The 18,381-nt window shown below is 46.2% G+C and overlaps 1 protein-coding gene across 1 annotated transcript in view; it reads right to left on the reverse strand.

The window, feature by feature from the left end:
- ppil4 (peptidylprolyl isomerase (cyclophilin)-like 4) overlaps nt 1–18,381 on the reverse strand; it is a 25,859-nt gene continuing 7,478 nt past the window's right edge. Inside the window, exons 5-13 of the mRNA XM_074687351.1 lie at nt 12,138–12,280; nt 11,961–12,057; nt 11,207–11,323; nt 11,010–11,134; nt 10,855–10,921; nt 6,722–6,833; nt 6,507–6,603; nt 5,028–5,160; nt 1–1,841 (exon numbers count right to left, since the gene is read on the reverse strand). Coding sequence (XP_074543452.1) covers nt 1,641–1,841; nt 5,028–5,160; nt 6,507–6,603; nt 6,722–6,833; nt 10,855–10,921; nt 11,010–11,134; nt 11,207–11,323; nt 11,961–12,057; nt 12,138–12,280 — 1,092 coding nt within the window. The 3' untranslated portion in view covers nt 1–1,640. The remainder of the gene's footprint in view (nt 1,842–5,027; nt 5,161–6,506; nt 6,604–6,721; nt 6,834–10,854; nt 10,922–11,009; nt 11,135–11,206; nt 11,324–11,960; nt 12,058–12,137; nt 12,281–18,381) is intronic.

Below are 18,381 nucleotides of genomic sequence, written 5' to 3' on the forward strand. Positions count from 1 at the left end.
ATTAAAACAGATCAGTGTGAGAATCAGTGAGAGATGCCCGTGTAGGCCTGAGGGATTGCTTTGCAGCAGCAGAACTGAAGACACATAACAAAGTAGTAACATCAAAGTCTGCCAATGGGTAGTCCTGTAAAAAATGTCAGTTTTCACAGGACATCAAGGGATTGATACTTCAGCTCAACTTTCTGGTCCATTATCTCTGAGTGTTTGACAGTCAATGTTTAAGGATTTTTCTGTTGATGTAATGAGGCAATGTCAGTATGTGTCTCCTCTGTCTGGACCTCAGTGCTTTGAACTACAGTTTCAAGTTCAAACCCCTGCTTGGTCTGCACGCACCTCCTCCTCTGACACAGGACTTTGATGTAATTCCAAAAGACCTGTGGCAGCGAGCTATTTCTGTCGTCAAATCTTCTCCCCCCAGAATTTTACACGTTTGAATGATCTACATATATCCTGCATGTTCATGAAAGCAACCACACTAAATGGATTGTACATGCTATGTTGCTAATTTGACAGATGCAATCCTCGGAGTACCAAGTTGATACATTAGCTTTGCACGCCCTATCAAGTTTGCATGTTTTTATACACGCCGACCTTTAGTAGATCAGGCCCAGACTCTCAAAATACTAACAGGCAATATTTTCCAACAAGAAGAAAGAAAAAGTTACTGGTTGTGTCTCAATTCAGAGCTGCAGCCTAATTTTTGAATTCCCTATAAAAAATAATCAAAAAATAACACTAAGTTTTTTTTCCCCCGGAGAATTTAGCCTTGGTAGGCTGCAGCCCCTGAACTTGGACACAGCCACTGTCATGGCTAATGGCTGACTTTAGCATAGCTACAACTATTCCAAGGCACTAGAAGGCCTACTTCCCTCAATAACATAACAATAATGACGTCTCATGACGTGCTTATTATTTTTATTTACTTACGTTCAGAAATATTCAGATCCATTGACTGTTTCATATTTTTAACTTATAAACTCAATATAGTGTTGACACAGAAAGCCTTGTCTTTGTAAAGCCTGCTTTTGTTCACAGAAACTTCTCGAGAGGAACTGATCGGTTAAGTGATAAAAGAATTAGTATCAATAAAACCTTATCAATACCCATCCCCATGCTGAAGGCTAGTCTTCGTGAATGACAAAATGATCAATGAGATATTCTCCGGTAAAAAGCTGGAGCTACCCAAAGAGAGATTCCCAACTCTCAGAAGTAGCATCACTTGACAATGAAACTACAACAATGCTCATTTTAAAGTGGCACTAGCTTTACCCTCAGGAAGTTCAGACTCAGTTTGTGCTCTGTGGATGTGTGAGCATGTGGAAGGAGACCCAGTGACACCCCTCAGTGCTGTGGGGTCCTCCTCCACCCTGCAGGTTTCCACGGAATCAGAAAGCTACATGAGAGACACAGAGGATTCAAAGTTCAACAAACTTTAATAACAAACCTGATGAGTCAAATGTGGGAGTCTTTTCAGGAACATTTGATTAGAACAGTCTGTTTTATAAAAGATGTTCAGTGAAGCTTGTTGCTTCATGCTCTGACTGTTAGTGTTCTTCAGTTCCTGCTGACCACATTTCAACAGTGCGCCTCCTCCTTCCTGTCCGAGATCTGCTGGAGCCTCAGTGAGCCCCTGCTTCTCTTCATCGGTGTCTGCTCCTCTCTTTATCTTTGGACTTCTTTGGGGAGCGGCTGCGGCTGCGGCTCCTGTCCTTACGCCCGTAGCTTTTGTCCTCTTTCCTGTGTTTGGATCGTGAGCCGCTGTGTTTGTGGTCCCTGTCTCTGGAGTGGGATCGAGAGAGCTGGCGTTCTGCCTTCGTGTCTCTGTAGCTGTCCTGACTGTCCTGAAGAGGTGAGAGAAGAGACACCCACAGTGTGAGGCAGAGTGCGAACAGGATGTGAAGATGGATGAGAAGCTTTTTATTACAGCCAAAGTGTGTCGTGACCTTTGCCAGGACCATACCAGCCAGAGCTCCAAAACTCCACAAGACGCTACAAGCCTGTTTCTCTGACATACTGTCCACTCATGTGTCTGAATCTGTGCCAGTGAGCCCTGCTCCTGTACCGAATTAATCCATCCACCTCACAGGTATGGCAGATCAAGGTGCTGATTGAACAGCAGGTGTAGCTCACAGGTGTGCCTCAGGCTGGCCACAGTAACAGGACACTCTATAGCAGACATGGGCAAAATACGGCCCGTGGGCCACATCCGGCCCTTTGTGTCTTTTAGTGTGTCCCAAATCGCAAATTTTGAGTATACTGCGTCAAAATGAAAATCAGTATGCATAGTATGCGAGAAATGAGTATGCAAAAGTACCGGGATGATGTACTCAAATTGTCCCGGTTTTTGAGTATGCACCTGTGGACACTTAACGCACTCATTTCCTCCTCTGGCAGCAATATATAAATGTAAGTTATTGATGTTGTTTTTTACACGTGTTGTTTCCACCATGCACCATCAGCTGTTGACGTTGTGTATGTGGTGTAACTTGATTTTGTTTGTTTTGTTCAACGAATGATAGGCTATGCCAGTGTTTCTCAACCCTGGTCCTGGAGGACCCCCTGCCCTGCATGTTTTTTATGTTCCTGACTCTAACACACCTGATTCAAATCATCAGCTCGTCATCAAGCTCTGCTCTAGCCTGATAACCAGCCATTCATTTGAATAAGGTGTGCTGGAGTGGGGTAACATCTAAAACATGCAGGGCAGGGGGTCCCCAGGACCAGGATTGAGAAACACTGGGCTATGCTAATGCTAGTTGAGCTAACTTTAAATGGAAGTCTGAAGTCTCTCTGTGAATGCTAAAGCTCGTTGGGCTAACAGTTACCGGGTCCTAGCATTACCCGGTGAACCAGGCAAACATAATAACAAGTGGGTTAGACCCTGCACAGTGAATACATGACCAGAAGCACCACTCAGACATTTAATTTGTGGATGTATTTTAACTGCAGCATCGCCACGCATAGCTCTCTTAGTAGCTTTAGTCAGCTGCACCGACCCGTTAATAAACTCTACACCGCTGATCGTGTTATTAGCTGTGTTTAATATAATACTGAAAAGGCTTTGAAAATTCGCTGGCAAATAGTGGCGGTATTTGGCGGAAACACGCTGAGAGCCAGTCACAATTAGACGTAGAAGAAGAAGAGGTCGACATCATGTCATCATTCCCGATAAGTACGGCGCTCGGCAGTATGCGATTTGAGATAGCACTACACCCTCAAAATTTGAGCACTAAGCCAGTGAGTATGGAGTATGCTTAGTACACTCAATCTGAAAATTTTGAGTTCACAGTATGGAAGTATGCGATTTAGGACGCACTATCTGTCAGGCCCACGTGAGGTCAATCATAAATTAGAACATAAATAGAAAAAAAAGCCACACACACAATACAACTGTGTCACTTTTACTTTGAAAAGCATGGATGATTTATGTATGGTTACACTTTCACACATGAGTCCTACATGTGAACAGCAACAAGTGAAGTTTGTCAAATCCAAACACAGATCGTCTATCACTGATGGTACGTGTGATCCAGTGTTTGATCCAGTGTTTGATCCAGTGTGTGATCCAGTGTGGTCCACTGTGTTATTTTGTGTTTCAACCTAATTTGGCCTTTAAAATGTGCAGACCTTTATAATTCAACCTGTGTGTTGCATTTTCACTGCATTTACCCAGAGTTAGGTTCTCACCTCTGATTGGTCAGCCCTGTGTCATGTTTGTTTGTTTGTTTATCTGTATTTCATTCATGATGACATAAAAAAGTACTATACAAAAAAATGTAAATAAATCTCAAAATGAATGAAGCAGGTAACAGGGAAATGAAGTTGTTGTACGCAGTGTTGGACAGACCGCTTATTAGTGACTTTTAGGCTTGTTTTCTAATGTTAATCTGTTTACTGGGGCTTTGCTCTTTGTATGATCCCACCTGACTCTCTCCCAGCTCTCCATGACAATGCATTTAGTTTTGTTTCTCTACATGTGCTACTTCACTCATGCGCACTCCGCCCCTCCTCCTCCCCGCTAAGTGTTACCGGTGCAGTGTGAGCCTCTGTCAGCGCACAGCGCTCTCTGGGAGTGGAGATATTTCCTCATCAGTGTGTTATTCAGTGTGTGTGTGTCATTGGTTATCCAGTGTGAGTTAGTTTTTGAATCAGTCAGTGTGTAAGTGAGTGTGTGATCCAGTGTGTAAGTCGGTGTGTGAGCCAGTGTGTATTCCAGTGTGTTATCCAGTCTCTTTATCTGTCAGTCTAGTTACTGACCATACATCTCTCTGCAAGGCTCTGAGTTTGTCTTGTAGGTTCCTCGGGATCTGGGATGTGGACGGTCTGCTGCTGTGCTCCTGTCAGACTCCAGCTGCCACGGCTTTGGATTAATGCAGAGAATGGCCTGCTGATTTCACCTTGCACGACAGTTAGCGACTACGCCAAACTTCGGACTGTGCATGTGTGTGTGCATGTGTGTGTTTCTCCCTTTCTGTGTGTGTGTGTGTGTGTGTGTGTGTGTGTGTGTGTGTTTATGTGTGTGTTTGTGTGTGAGTGTGTGTGTGTGTACCCCTCTCTCTCTGTCACCCCTCCCCCTTCTCTTCATACTTCTCTCTCCCACTCTCTCTCCTCTGTCCGTCTCTCTCTAACCCCATCCCAGTCTCCTCAGATGTCTGTCTAACATGAGTCTGGTTCTGTCTGAGGTTTCTGCCTAGTAAAGCGAAGTTGTTCCTCTCCATTGTAACTTGCTAAATGCTGCAAAGTCCAGTACTCATGGTGCACTAAGATTAGATAAGATAAGACTCCTTATCTTGTCTAGATGTTGGGTTTCTGTTAATAACATTTTATTAAAATTTACGGGTCTAGACCTGTAAATGTTCAAGCGTCTTGAGATAACGTTGGTTATGATTTGGTACTTTACAAATAAAGATTGATTGATTGATTGATAAGTCAGTCAGTGTGTGATCCAATGTGTAAGTCAGTGTATGAGTCAGTCAGTGGATGAGTCAGCATGTGAGCCAGTGTGTGATCTAGAGTGTGAGCCTTACCTTGTGTTTTTTAGGCTTCCTGCCCTCGCTCCCTGGATCATGGCGGTGTCTTTTGTCTTTGTGTTTTTTCTCAGTGTGCTGGTGGCTGCTGGTCTCCTCGCCATCCTCCTCTGTCAGCAGGTCGTACTTTGAGCTATTTGGATGGTTAAGGTGATCTCTGGATCAAAGGGGACAGCCTCAGAAAAGAAAAAGAAATAAAATCTCACAAACACTCTGACTTGAAGCATAAACCTTAAAGGGATAGTTCAGTTTTTTTGAAGTGGGGTTGTATGAGCTCTATGTGACCACTAAGGACATTAGATACAGTAGAAAGTTGTCTCCTCTCCCTCAGTAAGACACAAACTGTAATCGATGGTGACGAGGAAATAGGCGCTAACAGGGACAGACGGTACCAAATTCATAGGCTATTTTCTCTGCCTACAAGAAGTAAAATCAAAAAGTAATACCACAGTTTAAGAGTGCGCTACAACAAATATTTTTTAAGTGCATTAAGTCTTCGGAAATATAAACATTTATCTGGACCTAACTAACTGGTCATGTGTCCTTACGCGCACCGGACATCAAGACAGAGTCGGAAATACTCAGTGGTGTAAATGTCTCAGCTGTGAGTCAATGCTCACAGATGCTGAGTGTTACTGCTGTCACGAGTGGAACTTGGTTACAGACACTCTTCAGGATTTGTCTGAGTTAGAGGACACTGCTGGCTCTCAAGCCGTCTGTATAACTCATCACACAGATTTCCCTGCTCTTCTGAATTCTGGAGTGTCCTGTAACAGCAACAACAACAACAACAGTCGTGGGAGCAGTAACACTCAGCATCTTGATGTCCAGTGTCTGCAGATGTTTCCTCTGTATTCCTTTCAGTCGCCATCTGTAGCAGCTCCTCTTCTGTGTAGCTACTTCGGTTCATGCAGGTATCCTTTTGGTTCCAAAGTGAATGAAACTTCTTCGTCGCTGTCATAGTCACTCATTTTGAATTTTCCTACGCTGCCTCACAATCCTTAGAGTACAAACAAAAGAATTACGATACTTGATCAAACTTACACGAAGCTAAAACCAGCGCCCGAAGCATAGCTTGTTTACATTCCCTACAGCTGAGAGGAGGAGGGGGGACGGAGCGCACGAACGCTGGGCGGAAGGATAAATGACCAGTTAGTTAGGTCCAGATAAATGTTTATATTTCCGAAGACTAATACACTTAAAAAATATTTTATGTAGCGCACTCTTAAACTGTGGTATTATTTTTTGGTTTTAGTTCTTGTAGGCAGAGAAAATAGCCTTTGAATTTGGTACCGTCTCTCCCTGTTAGCATCTATTTCCTCGTCATTATCGATTACAGTCTGTGTCTTACTGAGGGAGAGGAGACAACTTTCTACTGTATCTAATGTCCTTAGTGGTCACATAGAGCTCATACAACCCCACTTCAAAAAAACTGAACTATCCCTTTAATGAAGCTCCAGATGTGGGACCAAAGGATACTCCTGTTTGGGCTTCAGCTGATCCTTTAGGGCCAGTTTGGAGCGGCTCTCCACATCCTTCTCGTAGGCTTTAAAGTCGTCTTTAGTGTACTTCCCTCCTGACAAACAGAGTCAGAGGGAAAGAGGACGTCAGGCCTGAAGCAGACTGACACAGCTTTTAGCTCCTTGCTAAACAACATGCTAACACAGTGAACACAGAGGCTCTGAGCTGATTACCTTTCCCTTTCCATTTGATCTTTGCCACTGACTGGCTGAAGTCCACGTGTATGCGTCGATCATCGATGAGTACATTGTCCATTTTAAAGTAAGCCTTTTCACAGTCCTCCTGCTGTGGAGACAGAGAGGAGAGTAAACGTTTGCTCCGGACCATAGTAGACAGTACTTAGCATTTATTCAACGCATGCTCTCAGAAAGAAAAGAGAGACAAAGCATTGAAAAAAAAGAAAGAAAAAAAAAGTGGTGTTTGTTTCTGAGAACTCTGACTGATCCACATTTCCAATGAGTATTCTGCAGTATTTGCATGGTGTTACATGTTTAATAAAGATTAAAGTAATGTGAGTTGGGTCTGATCTCTCTTCTTCTGTGAGCATGATTAATGAGTGAGACGCTGTGTTACAGTCTCTGAGGTGCCTACATAGCAGAAAATAAACCTCATCTTTAAAACACCCCACAGTGGTTGTGGAACCATGTGCTGGCTAGACAAGACCACAAAGATCACTTGTCAATTGGCCTCTGCTTGAGACCCCGCTGTGCTCAACAGGCTGGCCTCAGGTATGTGTTCAGTCACCTGTATTGTTCATGCTCTGTACTAATGACTGTAAGAGCATGTTCCAGTCAAGGCCCATCATTAAATGCACGGATAGTTCTGTGCTCGGAAGCCTCCTGCAGGATCATGAGGATGGACATGGTCCTGTCCTTGACAACTTTGTGAGATGGTATGATGGTTCTCATCTTAACATGTCAAAAACGAAAGAATCCACCCATCGCAGCTCAAACCTTTGCTAACGGTAAAGCTGTAGAGATAGTCAGAAGTACAAATATCTAAGCACCATCCTGGATAACAAACTGTTCTTTGAGTCCAACTCAGATGCTTTTATCAGAAAGGCAAATCAGACATTGTTTAATCTGTGTATCAATCGTTCAATTGACATTCAATTATAAATCAAAAGACAAAACATTGGCATACGGTTTGTTTTCACAACAACGAAAATCTGTTTGTTTTTCACTAGTCCGTTTGATAATCAAACAAGGAGAAGCTGAATTACGGGCCATGGGCTAATTTTGATTTCATTATTTAATTTCTCCGATCATAGTGACCCTGGAAGTTGTAGCTTCTCTGTCAAGAGAGTGTAGATAAAGCTGGCATAATGATAGTTGTGTGCATGATGATGGACAGACATGTTTTATTCAAAGAAGCCAAATGAGTGACTTTTGAAGATGAAGACATGACAACCAAAAAATTTGGCCTTTGGTCCTCCGCTGATTCATTTAGAACGTGTGCACAGCAGTGCTCTGTTCAGTATTCACTGTACTCTTTCTCCTAGCCAACTCTGCTTTAAAGTAGGGCTGCAACGACTGGTCGACATAATCGACTCGTTGACTATAAAAAATTTATCAACCCAAGTTTTAATAGTTGACGCGTCGTATTATTGTTTTTATTGTCGTTGTCACAAAGTGAAATCAAATACCAGGGGGTGATACTCATCTGTAACTTCAGTTAACAGCATGAGGTGCTGTGTTATTGGATACTTATATGGGAAGAGATCACTAAGTTCATACACGGGGAATACTGATGAGGAAAAATCTCCGTGCCCCGACAGCACTGGGCGCTGATGGAGGCTCTGCATCTCCGGCTTGGACAGCCTGACAGCTCCCGGAGTTTAGCGTCTGATAACGTGATTTAGAGAGTCTCCTTCACTCTAAAACTCCCCTAACTTTTAAAAGAGAGGACATGTACCCTATGGAGCTCTCACTCTCAAGCTCACACAGCACCTGTAACACTTAGCGGGGAGGAGGAGGGGCGGAGTGCGCATGGGTGAAATAGCACATGTAGATAAAATTAAATTACACGCATTTTCATGGAGAGCTGGGAGAGAGTCAGACGGGATCATACGGAGAGCAAAGCCCCAATAAACAAATAAAAATTAGAAAACAAGCCCAAAGTCACTAATAAGCGGTCTGTCCAACACTGCGAACAACAACCTCATTTCCCTGTTACCTGCTTCATTCATTTTTTGAGATTTGTTTTGTTTTTTTGTAAAGTACTTTTTTATGTCATCATGAATGAAATAAAGACAAACAAACCAACAAACATGACACAGAGCTGACCAATCAGAGGTGAGAACCTACCTCTGGGTAAATGCAGTGAAAATACACACAACACACAGGTTTAATTATAAAGGTCTGCACATTTTAAAGGCCAAATTAGGTTGAAACACAAAATAATCGTGATTAATCGACTAATCGAAAAAATAACCAATAGAAAAGTCGACATTAAAAATAATCATTAGTTTCAGCCCTACTCTAAAACCTGCATATGACGCATATTTATTTGGTATTGTTCTGACAAACACTGCTCAAACTAGAATTTTTCATGTGTGGATTCTCTGTCAGTCACTTTTAATGTTTTGTCAGAAGATCCATCACAGATTATATTTTAATATTTATAACATCATCGCGCCAAGGGACTCAGCTTGATTAAACTGTTCATGAGCTCTTTGATTGTGTGTTTTATAGTTGAAAATGAACATGAATTTACTTCAAAGTGGTTACAAAATGCGAGGTTGGAGCTTCATGTGAGCCATGTCTGTGAGTCAAAGGTGAGCTCCAGTGCTTTTTCAATAAAACTACTACTCCTCCATTGGACTAACCAGATAATTAAAGCCTTTATACACTGCTCCCAAATCAAGACCAGCAATCACTTTATTAACTGAAGGAAGAAACTCAACGCACGCACAGAACTGCTGTGGCAGGACACTGCAAACAAATTCTGACAAAACAAACAATCCACCCACAGCTGCCTGGAAGCGCTGCAGTACCTTCGGCACATTGGGCCGTGGATAAATTCATTTCTATCTAAAACACACTATATGGTCTACAACTTAACGAAAAACATACAGTGTATTTAAGAAGAAAATGAACATACCTGAAAGTTCCTGCTGATATTTTGGGGTTGTCACGCCATCATCCCTAAGAGTCACTCGTTTGGCTCCTTTGAATCTAACCTAGCTGGTCATCATCATCGACATCTACCATCAAGCCGGACTCTCTTGACAGAGAAGCTACAACTTCTGGGTCAGGATAATTGAAGAAATTATACATTTATAATTATAAATTGTAAAATCGGAATCAGCCCGATCAACTCCCCTTTATTTAATCCATATTATCAAACGGAATATTGAAAAACGAACACATTTTGATTTGTTTGTTTTCTTTTAAAAAAGGAATAAACAAAAAAACGAACCGTATTTCAATGTTTTGTTTTTTGATTTATAACTGAATATCAACTGAACAAATTATACACCGATTTTGTTTGATTTTGAGGACAATGAGTTGTTCTTTAATAGCTTTCTTCTTCTTTGATTGAGCCCATTTGATCTTTGCTATGATCTGCTGGTACGGTAGGCTGAGGAACATTGTAAAACTGTCAACATGAGTCTGAAGGATCTGGACTCTGTTTTTAAAGCTGGAGCCACTTGGAGAGCCATTCGACCAAACCCGCTCCATCCTCTCCATTCAGAGCTCCAGTTAGCCCCATCTAAGAGAAGGTAAACTTTTATTTACAAGGCCAAATCAAACAGGTACCTCAAATCATTAGTCCCCATGGCCTTTGGTTCTTCAAACAAGTTGTGGGCAAGCTCGACTGAAATGATGCAGCAGTGAAATTGTGCTGACTTCTGTTGCAATCCAAATTGTTGTTAGGGGGCATTAAAGATTTCAGTACAATCTACTGAAGTCTTATTCATTACAACCATCAAACAGGTGGAAAAAGCTGCACCTCTAGATCAATTCTGCTTATTCCATTCAGGTGTTTCAGATGCAAAGGGCCTGGGGTATGTTTGTGTCAGTAAAAAAAACAAACAAAAATTTCAGCCTAAAGGTTTATAAGTCCACAGGAGAGAAACTCTCTGAGATCACACAGTGTTGTTTTTCTTTATCTTATTTTACAGAAAACAAGCCAGAGAGCACAGGGACAAATACCTGTATCCACACTGAGCTCCAACAGACTGGTGACGCAGTGCGTGGTATTGCAGCGCTCCCTGTGTGTCTTGTGTTCAGGACTCCACAGAAAGAGAGCAGAACTACTCCAATAAGTTTGAGCAGAGTCATGAAAACACAGGTCCACTCACCTTTTCAAACTCAATAAAGGCGTAACACAAGGAATCTCCAGTTTTCCAGTCTCTGATGATCTCACAGCTGGACACAGACAAAGAGTTTGATTTAAGACATAAAAGCTTCAAACCACAAAAACATGCACAGGTTTCACAGAGGAAGGAAGGAAGACCTGTGAATTGTCCCAAAGCGAGAGAAAATGATCTCCAGGTCCTCGTCTGTGGTCACAGGGTTCAGTTTGCACACAAACAGCACGTTCTCTGGAGGCCGAACGTCTGCATCAGGGAGGTCTCCAACCTGCAGGGAGGACAGTAAGAGTGAACACCTGTCTGCACATGGTCATCATTCAGAGAGCAGACCAGCCCTCACCATCTCCAGCAGGATGGCCTGAGTCTTTGCCTCTTTCTCCTTCAACCTCTCCTCCAGCTCATCGGCTGCTTTCCCCTCCGTGTCGTCGATCACTTCGTCCGCTCCGATCCGACCACTCTGTAAACCCATAGACAAGCTGTGTTAGTGTGCAAGACCTGTTCTGACAGACCGGGTCAGGGCTGAGCGGTGCTGATGACTTTATGTTTCTGTCTGAGAAGAGAACAGCAGATCTCTTCTCTGAAAACAGATCTGAAAACACACATCTGAGTGGAGACGTTATGTGGCAGACGGCTGTCATAACTAAAACTGAAGAGATGACCTGAAGTTTTATCAGAATGATGATCAGAGCAGTGACAGAGCTACATCATGTGCCTGTTGTTCCAAAGTGATGGTGGGCTCTAATCTTTGGAGTTTTTTTTGATCTACAGAAAACAGCATGTCTCTGCTTATTTTCAATGTGAATCCTCATTTTAAATTAGTGTCAAGTTTGAAACTTGATTTTAGTAGTTCGTAAACAATTTGTGTTTAATGCGGCTGTGAAAATTTGACAGCAGTGTTGATCACAAAAAGAAAAGACCCCAGGCAGATTCCTGATGTAAACCATAGACTGTCTATAGAGTGGACAGCATGGCTCCGCCTTGTACCATCATACAGTTTTTAGGCCAAAATACCTCAGTCACAGGCACCACCATTATGTAGCCAGTCTGCATAAGACATCTTTAGCATGTTTCAGCCTCACAGCCAATTTACTCACATCCAGCTGCTCTTTCGTTGGCTCAGGTGATCGGTCAGGCACCGGGAGATCAGGTGGGTCATCAAAGGGGTCATCGAGGATCACAGTATGGTTAATTCTGCAGAAGAATTACACTTGTCTCATGGCTGTAAAACTTGGTGACCCACGTCACGTTTGTTATTCTGTAAGTTTGCTCACCTGATGTCCTGAAATGGGAGGAAGTCCTTGTCCACAAAAGTTTGGTTGATTTTGGTCAAGACATCCATGCCTTCTGTCACCTCTCCAAACACAGTGTGGACTCCATCCAGGTAGTCCAGGTTCTCACCTGTGGTAATGAGGAACTGAGGAAAGGTTGAGCATAAATTAAATTAGGGGTGGGCGATATGAAAAAAAGTTCACTTCATGGTTTTATTTTTGCAAAATTATAATCACAATTTCATCACGTTTTCTTCAAATTGATTTAGATTATTCAGACTACTCTGCATGTTATTTAACAGTATAATAAAATCCTTGACCTATTTTAAACCAAATGAATAGGGATAGGGATAAGGATAAAAGATCATTTAAGGTGGTATTATTCAAACAATTTTGTAATTATGTAAACAATTTAGCAAACTCTGATTGGTTAACTGTGTGTCTATAGTGCATACACCAGGCAGATTAGCAAATAGTGTGATTCAGCAGAGAAAATACTTTGGATGTGGCTGTGCATGGACATGCAGACATATGGCACAGACTAGGGCTGGGGTAAACAATTATTTTTAAAACAATTAATTGGGCTGTGTTTTTATCGATTAGTCGACTAATCTAACGATTAATCTAACGATTAATTGGACGATTAGTCTAACGATTATTTTTCTGTTGTTCAATTATTTCAAAACCATAATGTATCCCCAAAAAATGCTAAAATGATCTCTCTGATAACAGAGTTAATTATAGAACACTGTTTTGCACAGCAAAATGCAAAATATAGAATAAAATTATAAAAATTAAAAAGGCCAGTCTTTCTATTTCAACCTTCCTGACTGCCAGAGGCAGTGCTTTAAGCACTGAATGATACCATATCGCGCATGCGCAGGTCGAGTAGCTATACCAACAGAGTCATGTGTGACCCCCTGATGACCCCGACAGGTCTATATCCTCCAGCGTCATCAGAGGATCTGTTCCTTTCCATCTTCTCGCTCGCAGGTGTGGGATTGGTGAGTAGCACTTCGCTTGTCGCTGGTAGCCCTGAGACTCTTGTCGGAGTTGCGGTATTCAGTCGCTCTCCAAGGGCTGTGACAAGCTTGGCTTCGGCTTCCTTGGATAGCAATCCCCAGGAGTTTATTGCCGATGCACTGTGAGTAACATAGTTTTTGTTGTTGCTGAGGTTGTGTGTGTTTTTCGCCACATTCAGCATCTTTCAGTTGTCTTTTTCACGGTTGGCGAAGGCGTGTTCGCTGGAGCTAACCGCTAATGGCGTAGTGTAGCAACTCGTTGCCACAGCCAGTGTGTTTTAGTTCTTTTGTTACGGTAAGCGAAGTCGTGTTCGCCGGAGCTAACCGCTAGCGGCGTAGGGTAGCAACTCAGTTGCGCCCGTGCTGTTTTCTGGCAGCATTTATTCTTTATTGATAGCGTTTTTTTCCCACCTGTTTAAGTATTATTCCTTTGTTGGTGAAGGTAGTGTGTGCGCTCCCTCTACCGACATGGGTGCGCTTGTTAAGCTGCCTGGTAGGGGTGTTTTCGCCTGAAGCCGGCTGCGGTTGACCGTGGAGGTGTCTACTCCTTTGTCTGTGACGGTAGTGGGTGCGCTCCCTCTCCAGACGTAGGTGCGCTCTGTTAGCCTGCCTGGTAGGGGTTTTTTCGCCCGAAGCCAGCTGTAACTTGCACGCCAGTTTACCTTGCTGGGAGACCGTGGTTCCGCGATAATTACAGTTTAGTTGTGAGACGTTCTCCTGGCTGAGTGTTTCCGCTAACGTCTGCGCTATATATTATCTGGCTGGTGACGGCAGTGTTTCCGCTTCCCCGCTTCCAGCTTGGTGTCGTGTCCTCAAGTCAGTACTGATTATGCAGGGCGATCATTACTGCTCTGCCTGTATGGCTGCTATGCAGCCTGAGGACGGCCATGATCTCTGTCCCTCCTGCCTGGGCGTTGAACATCTCAGAGAGGGCAAGTCTGAAGACCCCTGCATGAACTGCAGCTACATGCCTCGGTCCGTGAGAGCTGCTCGACTGGCTGAGGTGGAGGGGCTTCTAAGCTCGCCAGTTTATCCGTCTCCTCCTCAGCTGACTCCGGCTCAGGGGCCAGCTATGACCCCCCTGCTTGGTTGAGAGCTGCTCAGGCTGAGGGGGCCCCCAAGAGGAAGCAGTCTAAGCTTGCCTCCAGAGTGGACCAGCTCACAGCAGAGCTGGAACAGATGAAGGCAGCTTTGCTGACAAGGCAGACGGAGGAGGGTAAGGGCGGTGTGGTCACGCCTGCTCTTCCCGATGCTGCTGCATTTATGGAGGAGGATGTTCTCTCAATAGCGGCATCCGCCACAGAGTTTGGGGAGTATGGGGCGGATGCCCCCTCCCAAGGGGGGGCTTCGCAAACCTCGGTCGCTGGCTCCCAGTCCTCGGCCCTCAGCTCTGGGCGGGGTTCAGTGGATGAATCCATGGGGGCCCTCATTCGTGTGGCCCTGGCCCGGCTGCAGCTGGACCCTCCTCAGCCAGAGCTTCCCCCAGTGAGTGCCTTTTCTTAGGCGCAGCTCAGCTCCATCTGTCTCCACGGTGCCTCCTTTCCAGGAGTACCTGAGAGAGCTGCATGCATGCTGGAGAGAACCGAAAGCCCTCTCCCACGCTACGTCAGATGGCCGGGCTCTCGCATCGATGCAGGATGCTGCCAAGTATGGCTTGGGCCACATGCCGGCAGTAGAGCCAGCCATTGCAGCCCTCATCGTGTCTCCAGATGAGGCCCTTAGACGGGATGCGCGGTGCCCTCGCCCTCAATGCAGGATAACTGATGACCTCCTGTGTAAGGCTTATGAGGCAGGGGCCCGTATGGGGAGGATAGGGAACTCGATGTCCCACCTTCTGCTGGCTCTGTCAGCCTCCTTACCACCAGCCTCCTCGGAGGCTACACTTGATCCATCTGTGCAGAGTTTTAGCGATGCATCCCTTCAGGCTTTTGCCCTGATGTCCAGGGAGTTGGGGCGGCTGATGTCCACACTCGTCCAGGCTCGCCGCCAGGTTTGGTTGGCACAATCACCCCTCACTGAGGCTAGCAGGAGGATCCTGCGCAGTGTTCCAGTGGAGCCGGGAAAGCTGTTTGGGTCGGCAGCCTTAGAGGCGCTTGAACGGTCTATTCAGGCGAGAAAAACCAGGCAGCAGCTCTCTGGTCTCAGCAGGAGCTCGCCTACCCATACTAGGCCTAGGAGCTCTGTGGGCCCTCCTCAGCGCCGATTTCAGTCCGCAGCTGGTACCGGTGGTCACCAGCACCATCAAGGTGCAGCAAAGCATCCTGGTCGGCGTGCAGCCGCCTGCCTTCCAGACAGCCTAGGACCTGGGACCCAAATCGCCGTCCCCGGGAGCCTCTAGAGGCCGGGGGGGCAGGCCCTGAGTTCCTGGGGCCGGCCGTCGGCTGTTTCTCCCAGAAGCAGCTCAGTTACTGGGCTGCTTTAACACCAGACGCTTGGGTGGTTTCCACTCTAGCCCAGGGATACAGACTGCAGTTCGGACACCGGCCCCCAGCCAATGGCCGGGTCAAGATGACCAACATAAGAGACCCGGCAAAAGCACTTGCTCTGGACCAAGAGCTATCCACCCTCTTGGTCAAGGGTGCCATCGACCCGGTAGACCCCGTGGCGCAGCCAGGGGGGTTCTACTCGACGTACTTTCTGGTTACAAAGACGGACGTTGGGTTTCGCCCCGTTCTAGATCTACGGGGTCTCAACAGGTTCCTCAAGGTCATGCCATTTCGTATGCTGAGCACTGCAGAGGTTCTGCGTGCTGTGGACAGGAACGAGTGGTTTACTTCCATCGACCTGAGGGACGCGTATTTTCACGTCCCCATTTTTCCCCAACACAGTCAATTCCTCCATTTTGCCTTTCAGGGCCGTCATTTCCAGATCAAGGTTCTTCCATTTGGCCTCTCCCTTTCCCCCCGGGTGTTCACCAGGTGTGTAGCGGCTGCTCTTTCTCCACTACAATCCCGGGGCATGAAGATCCTTCCCTATCTGGACGACTGGCTGGTGTGTGCGCCATCTCAGCCACAGGTAGCAGAGGCCACTGCAGCTCTCATTGCCCATGTGGCTCAGTTGGGCCTCAAAGTCAACTACGAAAAGAGTTCCCTTGTTCCCTCTCAGACCATCACCTTTCTCGGTGTTGATCTGGACACCACGAGTATGAAGGCTTATCCGTCAGATCGGCGGGTGGACAGCATCCTGGGCCTCTTGTCCCTCTTCCAAGGGGGAAGGAAGCTGCCTTATGTCAGATTCCTTCAGCTCTTGGGCAAGCTGACATCACTCACAGCTGTAGTACCGTTGGGTCTTCTGTCACTGCGCCCCCTACAAAGGTGGCTCAACAGCTTCCGCCTAGATGCCAGGTGGCACAGGCACAGGACACTTACAGTGTCTCAAAGGTGCCTCATTGCCCTGGCCCCATAGAGGAGGAGGTGGTTCATGCGGAGGGGTGTGCCCATGGGCTTGGTTCCGGCTCGTCGCAAGGTCGTCACAACCGATGCCTCCCTCGCTGGGTGGGGTGCGGTATGGCAAGGCCGAACTGCTCAGGGGCGGTGGCCTGTCCAGCCCAGCGAGGACCATATCAATGTTTTGGAACTGTGGGCTATGCATCTGGCTCTGAGGCATTTTATACCATGCCTCAGGGGGAAGCATGTCCTGGTGCGTCTGGACAACATCCCCGCAGTGTCGCAAATAAATCATCAGAGGGGCACCAGGTCGGCAAGATTACTATGTGTGTCTCAGGACCTGTTGAATTGGGCAGCCCCCTGCCTGGCCAGTCTCAGAGCGGTGTACCTACCGGGGGAGGGGAACCAAGTGGCAGATTTTCTATCTCGGGGCAAACCACCCCCGGGGGAGTGGCGTCTACATCCAGAAGTAGTGTCCAGCATCTGGGACCACTTCGGCAGGGCAACAGTGGACCTCTTTGCTTCGGAGGCAACAACTCACTGCCCCCACTGGTTCTCCCGCACAGAGGTGGGCAGCCCTCTAGGTCAGGATGCCTTGGCCCACGATTGGCCAAAAGGTCCCCTCTAAGATAAGATAAGATAAGATAAGTCATACTTTATTAATCCCCGGAGGGAAATTCAAGTTGTTTGGGCACTCTTCCAAGCAGAGAATTGTACACTCTGATGGCTGCAGGGAGGAATGATCTTCGGAACCTCTCGGTCCTGCAGCGCACAGAGGTAAGGCGTCCCCTGCTGCTGATCCTCTGGACTATGATGTTGTGGAGTGGGTGATCAGAGTGACGGATGATGGCCTCCACTTTCTTCTGTGTATACCTTTCCACCACAGCCTCCAGTGAGTCCAAAGTGGATCCAACCACAGAGCTAGCTCTCTTCACCAGTTTTTCCAGTCGCCTCTTGTCCTTCTGCTTTAAACTATTTCCCCAGCAGACTGCACCATAAAACAAAGCCTATGCCTCTATGCCTTTCCCCCGCTCCCGCTGATACAGGCAGTGCTTCAGAGGGTTCTACTGTTGAGTGATTGCTCAATCTCTGTTCGTAGAACGGTGCTTAACGCTAGGGCTCAATCCACTCGCATACAGTACGAGAACAGGTGGCAGCTGTTCTCAGCCTGGTGTTCCAGGCGGAGTGTGGACCCTGGGCACTGCCCGGTGCCAGTGATCCTGGAGTTCTTGCAGTCGCTCCTAGATACAGGTCTTTCTCTCTCTACCCTGAGGGTTTATGTTGCTGCCATTTCCTCTCGGCATGTTTGGGTAGACAACAACACCGTTGGACGCCACAGGTTGGTCTCTCTCTTTTTGAGGGGAGCTATGAGGCTTTGTCCACCAAGAGCCCGGTAAAGAGCTCCGGCTTGGGATCTGCACCTTGTGCTTGATAGTCTGTGTTTGCCTCCCTTTGAGCCCCTTGCGGAGGCAGATCTGCGGTAGTTGTCAGCAAAGACTGCGTTTCTCCTTGCCGTCACGACAGCAAAGCGAGTGGGGAAGCTCCATGCGCTGTCTGTAGATCCTGCATGTTTGAGGTGGAGCCCAGATGACTCAGGAGTCACCCTGTGGCCAAGGGCTTCTTTTCAGCCCAAAATTATGTCACGGTCAAATTTTGATCGTCCGATTCTGCTTGAGCGGCTCAACCCCCTGCCAGGGGTAGATGACCGTAGGTCGGCACTGCTCTGCCCAGTGCGGGCCTTACGGGCATATGTTGATTATACAGCCAGTATGCGGACGTCGGACCAGTTGTTTGTGTGTTATGAGGGGCCTAAGAGAGGCTGTGCTCTCTCAAAACAGA

Source organism: Halichoeres trimaculatus, unplaced genomic scaffold, assembly GCF_033239565.1.
Source record: "Halichoeres trimaculatus isolate MK-OKI-2021-1 unplaced genomic scaffold, fHalTri1.1 fHalTri1_scaffold_14, whole genome shotgun sequence".
NCBI classification, from domain to species: Eukaryota; Metazoa; Chordata; class Actinopteri; order Labriformes; family Labridae; genus Halichoeres; species Halichoeres trimaculatus.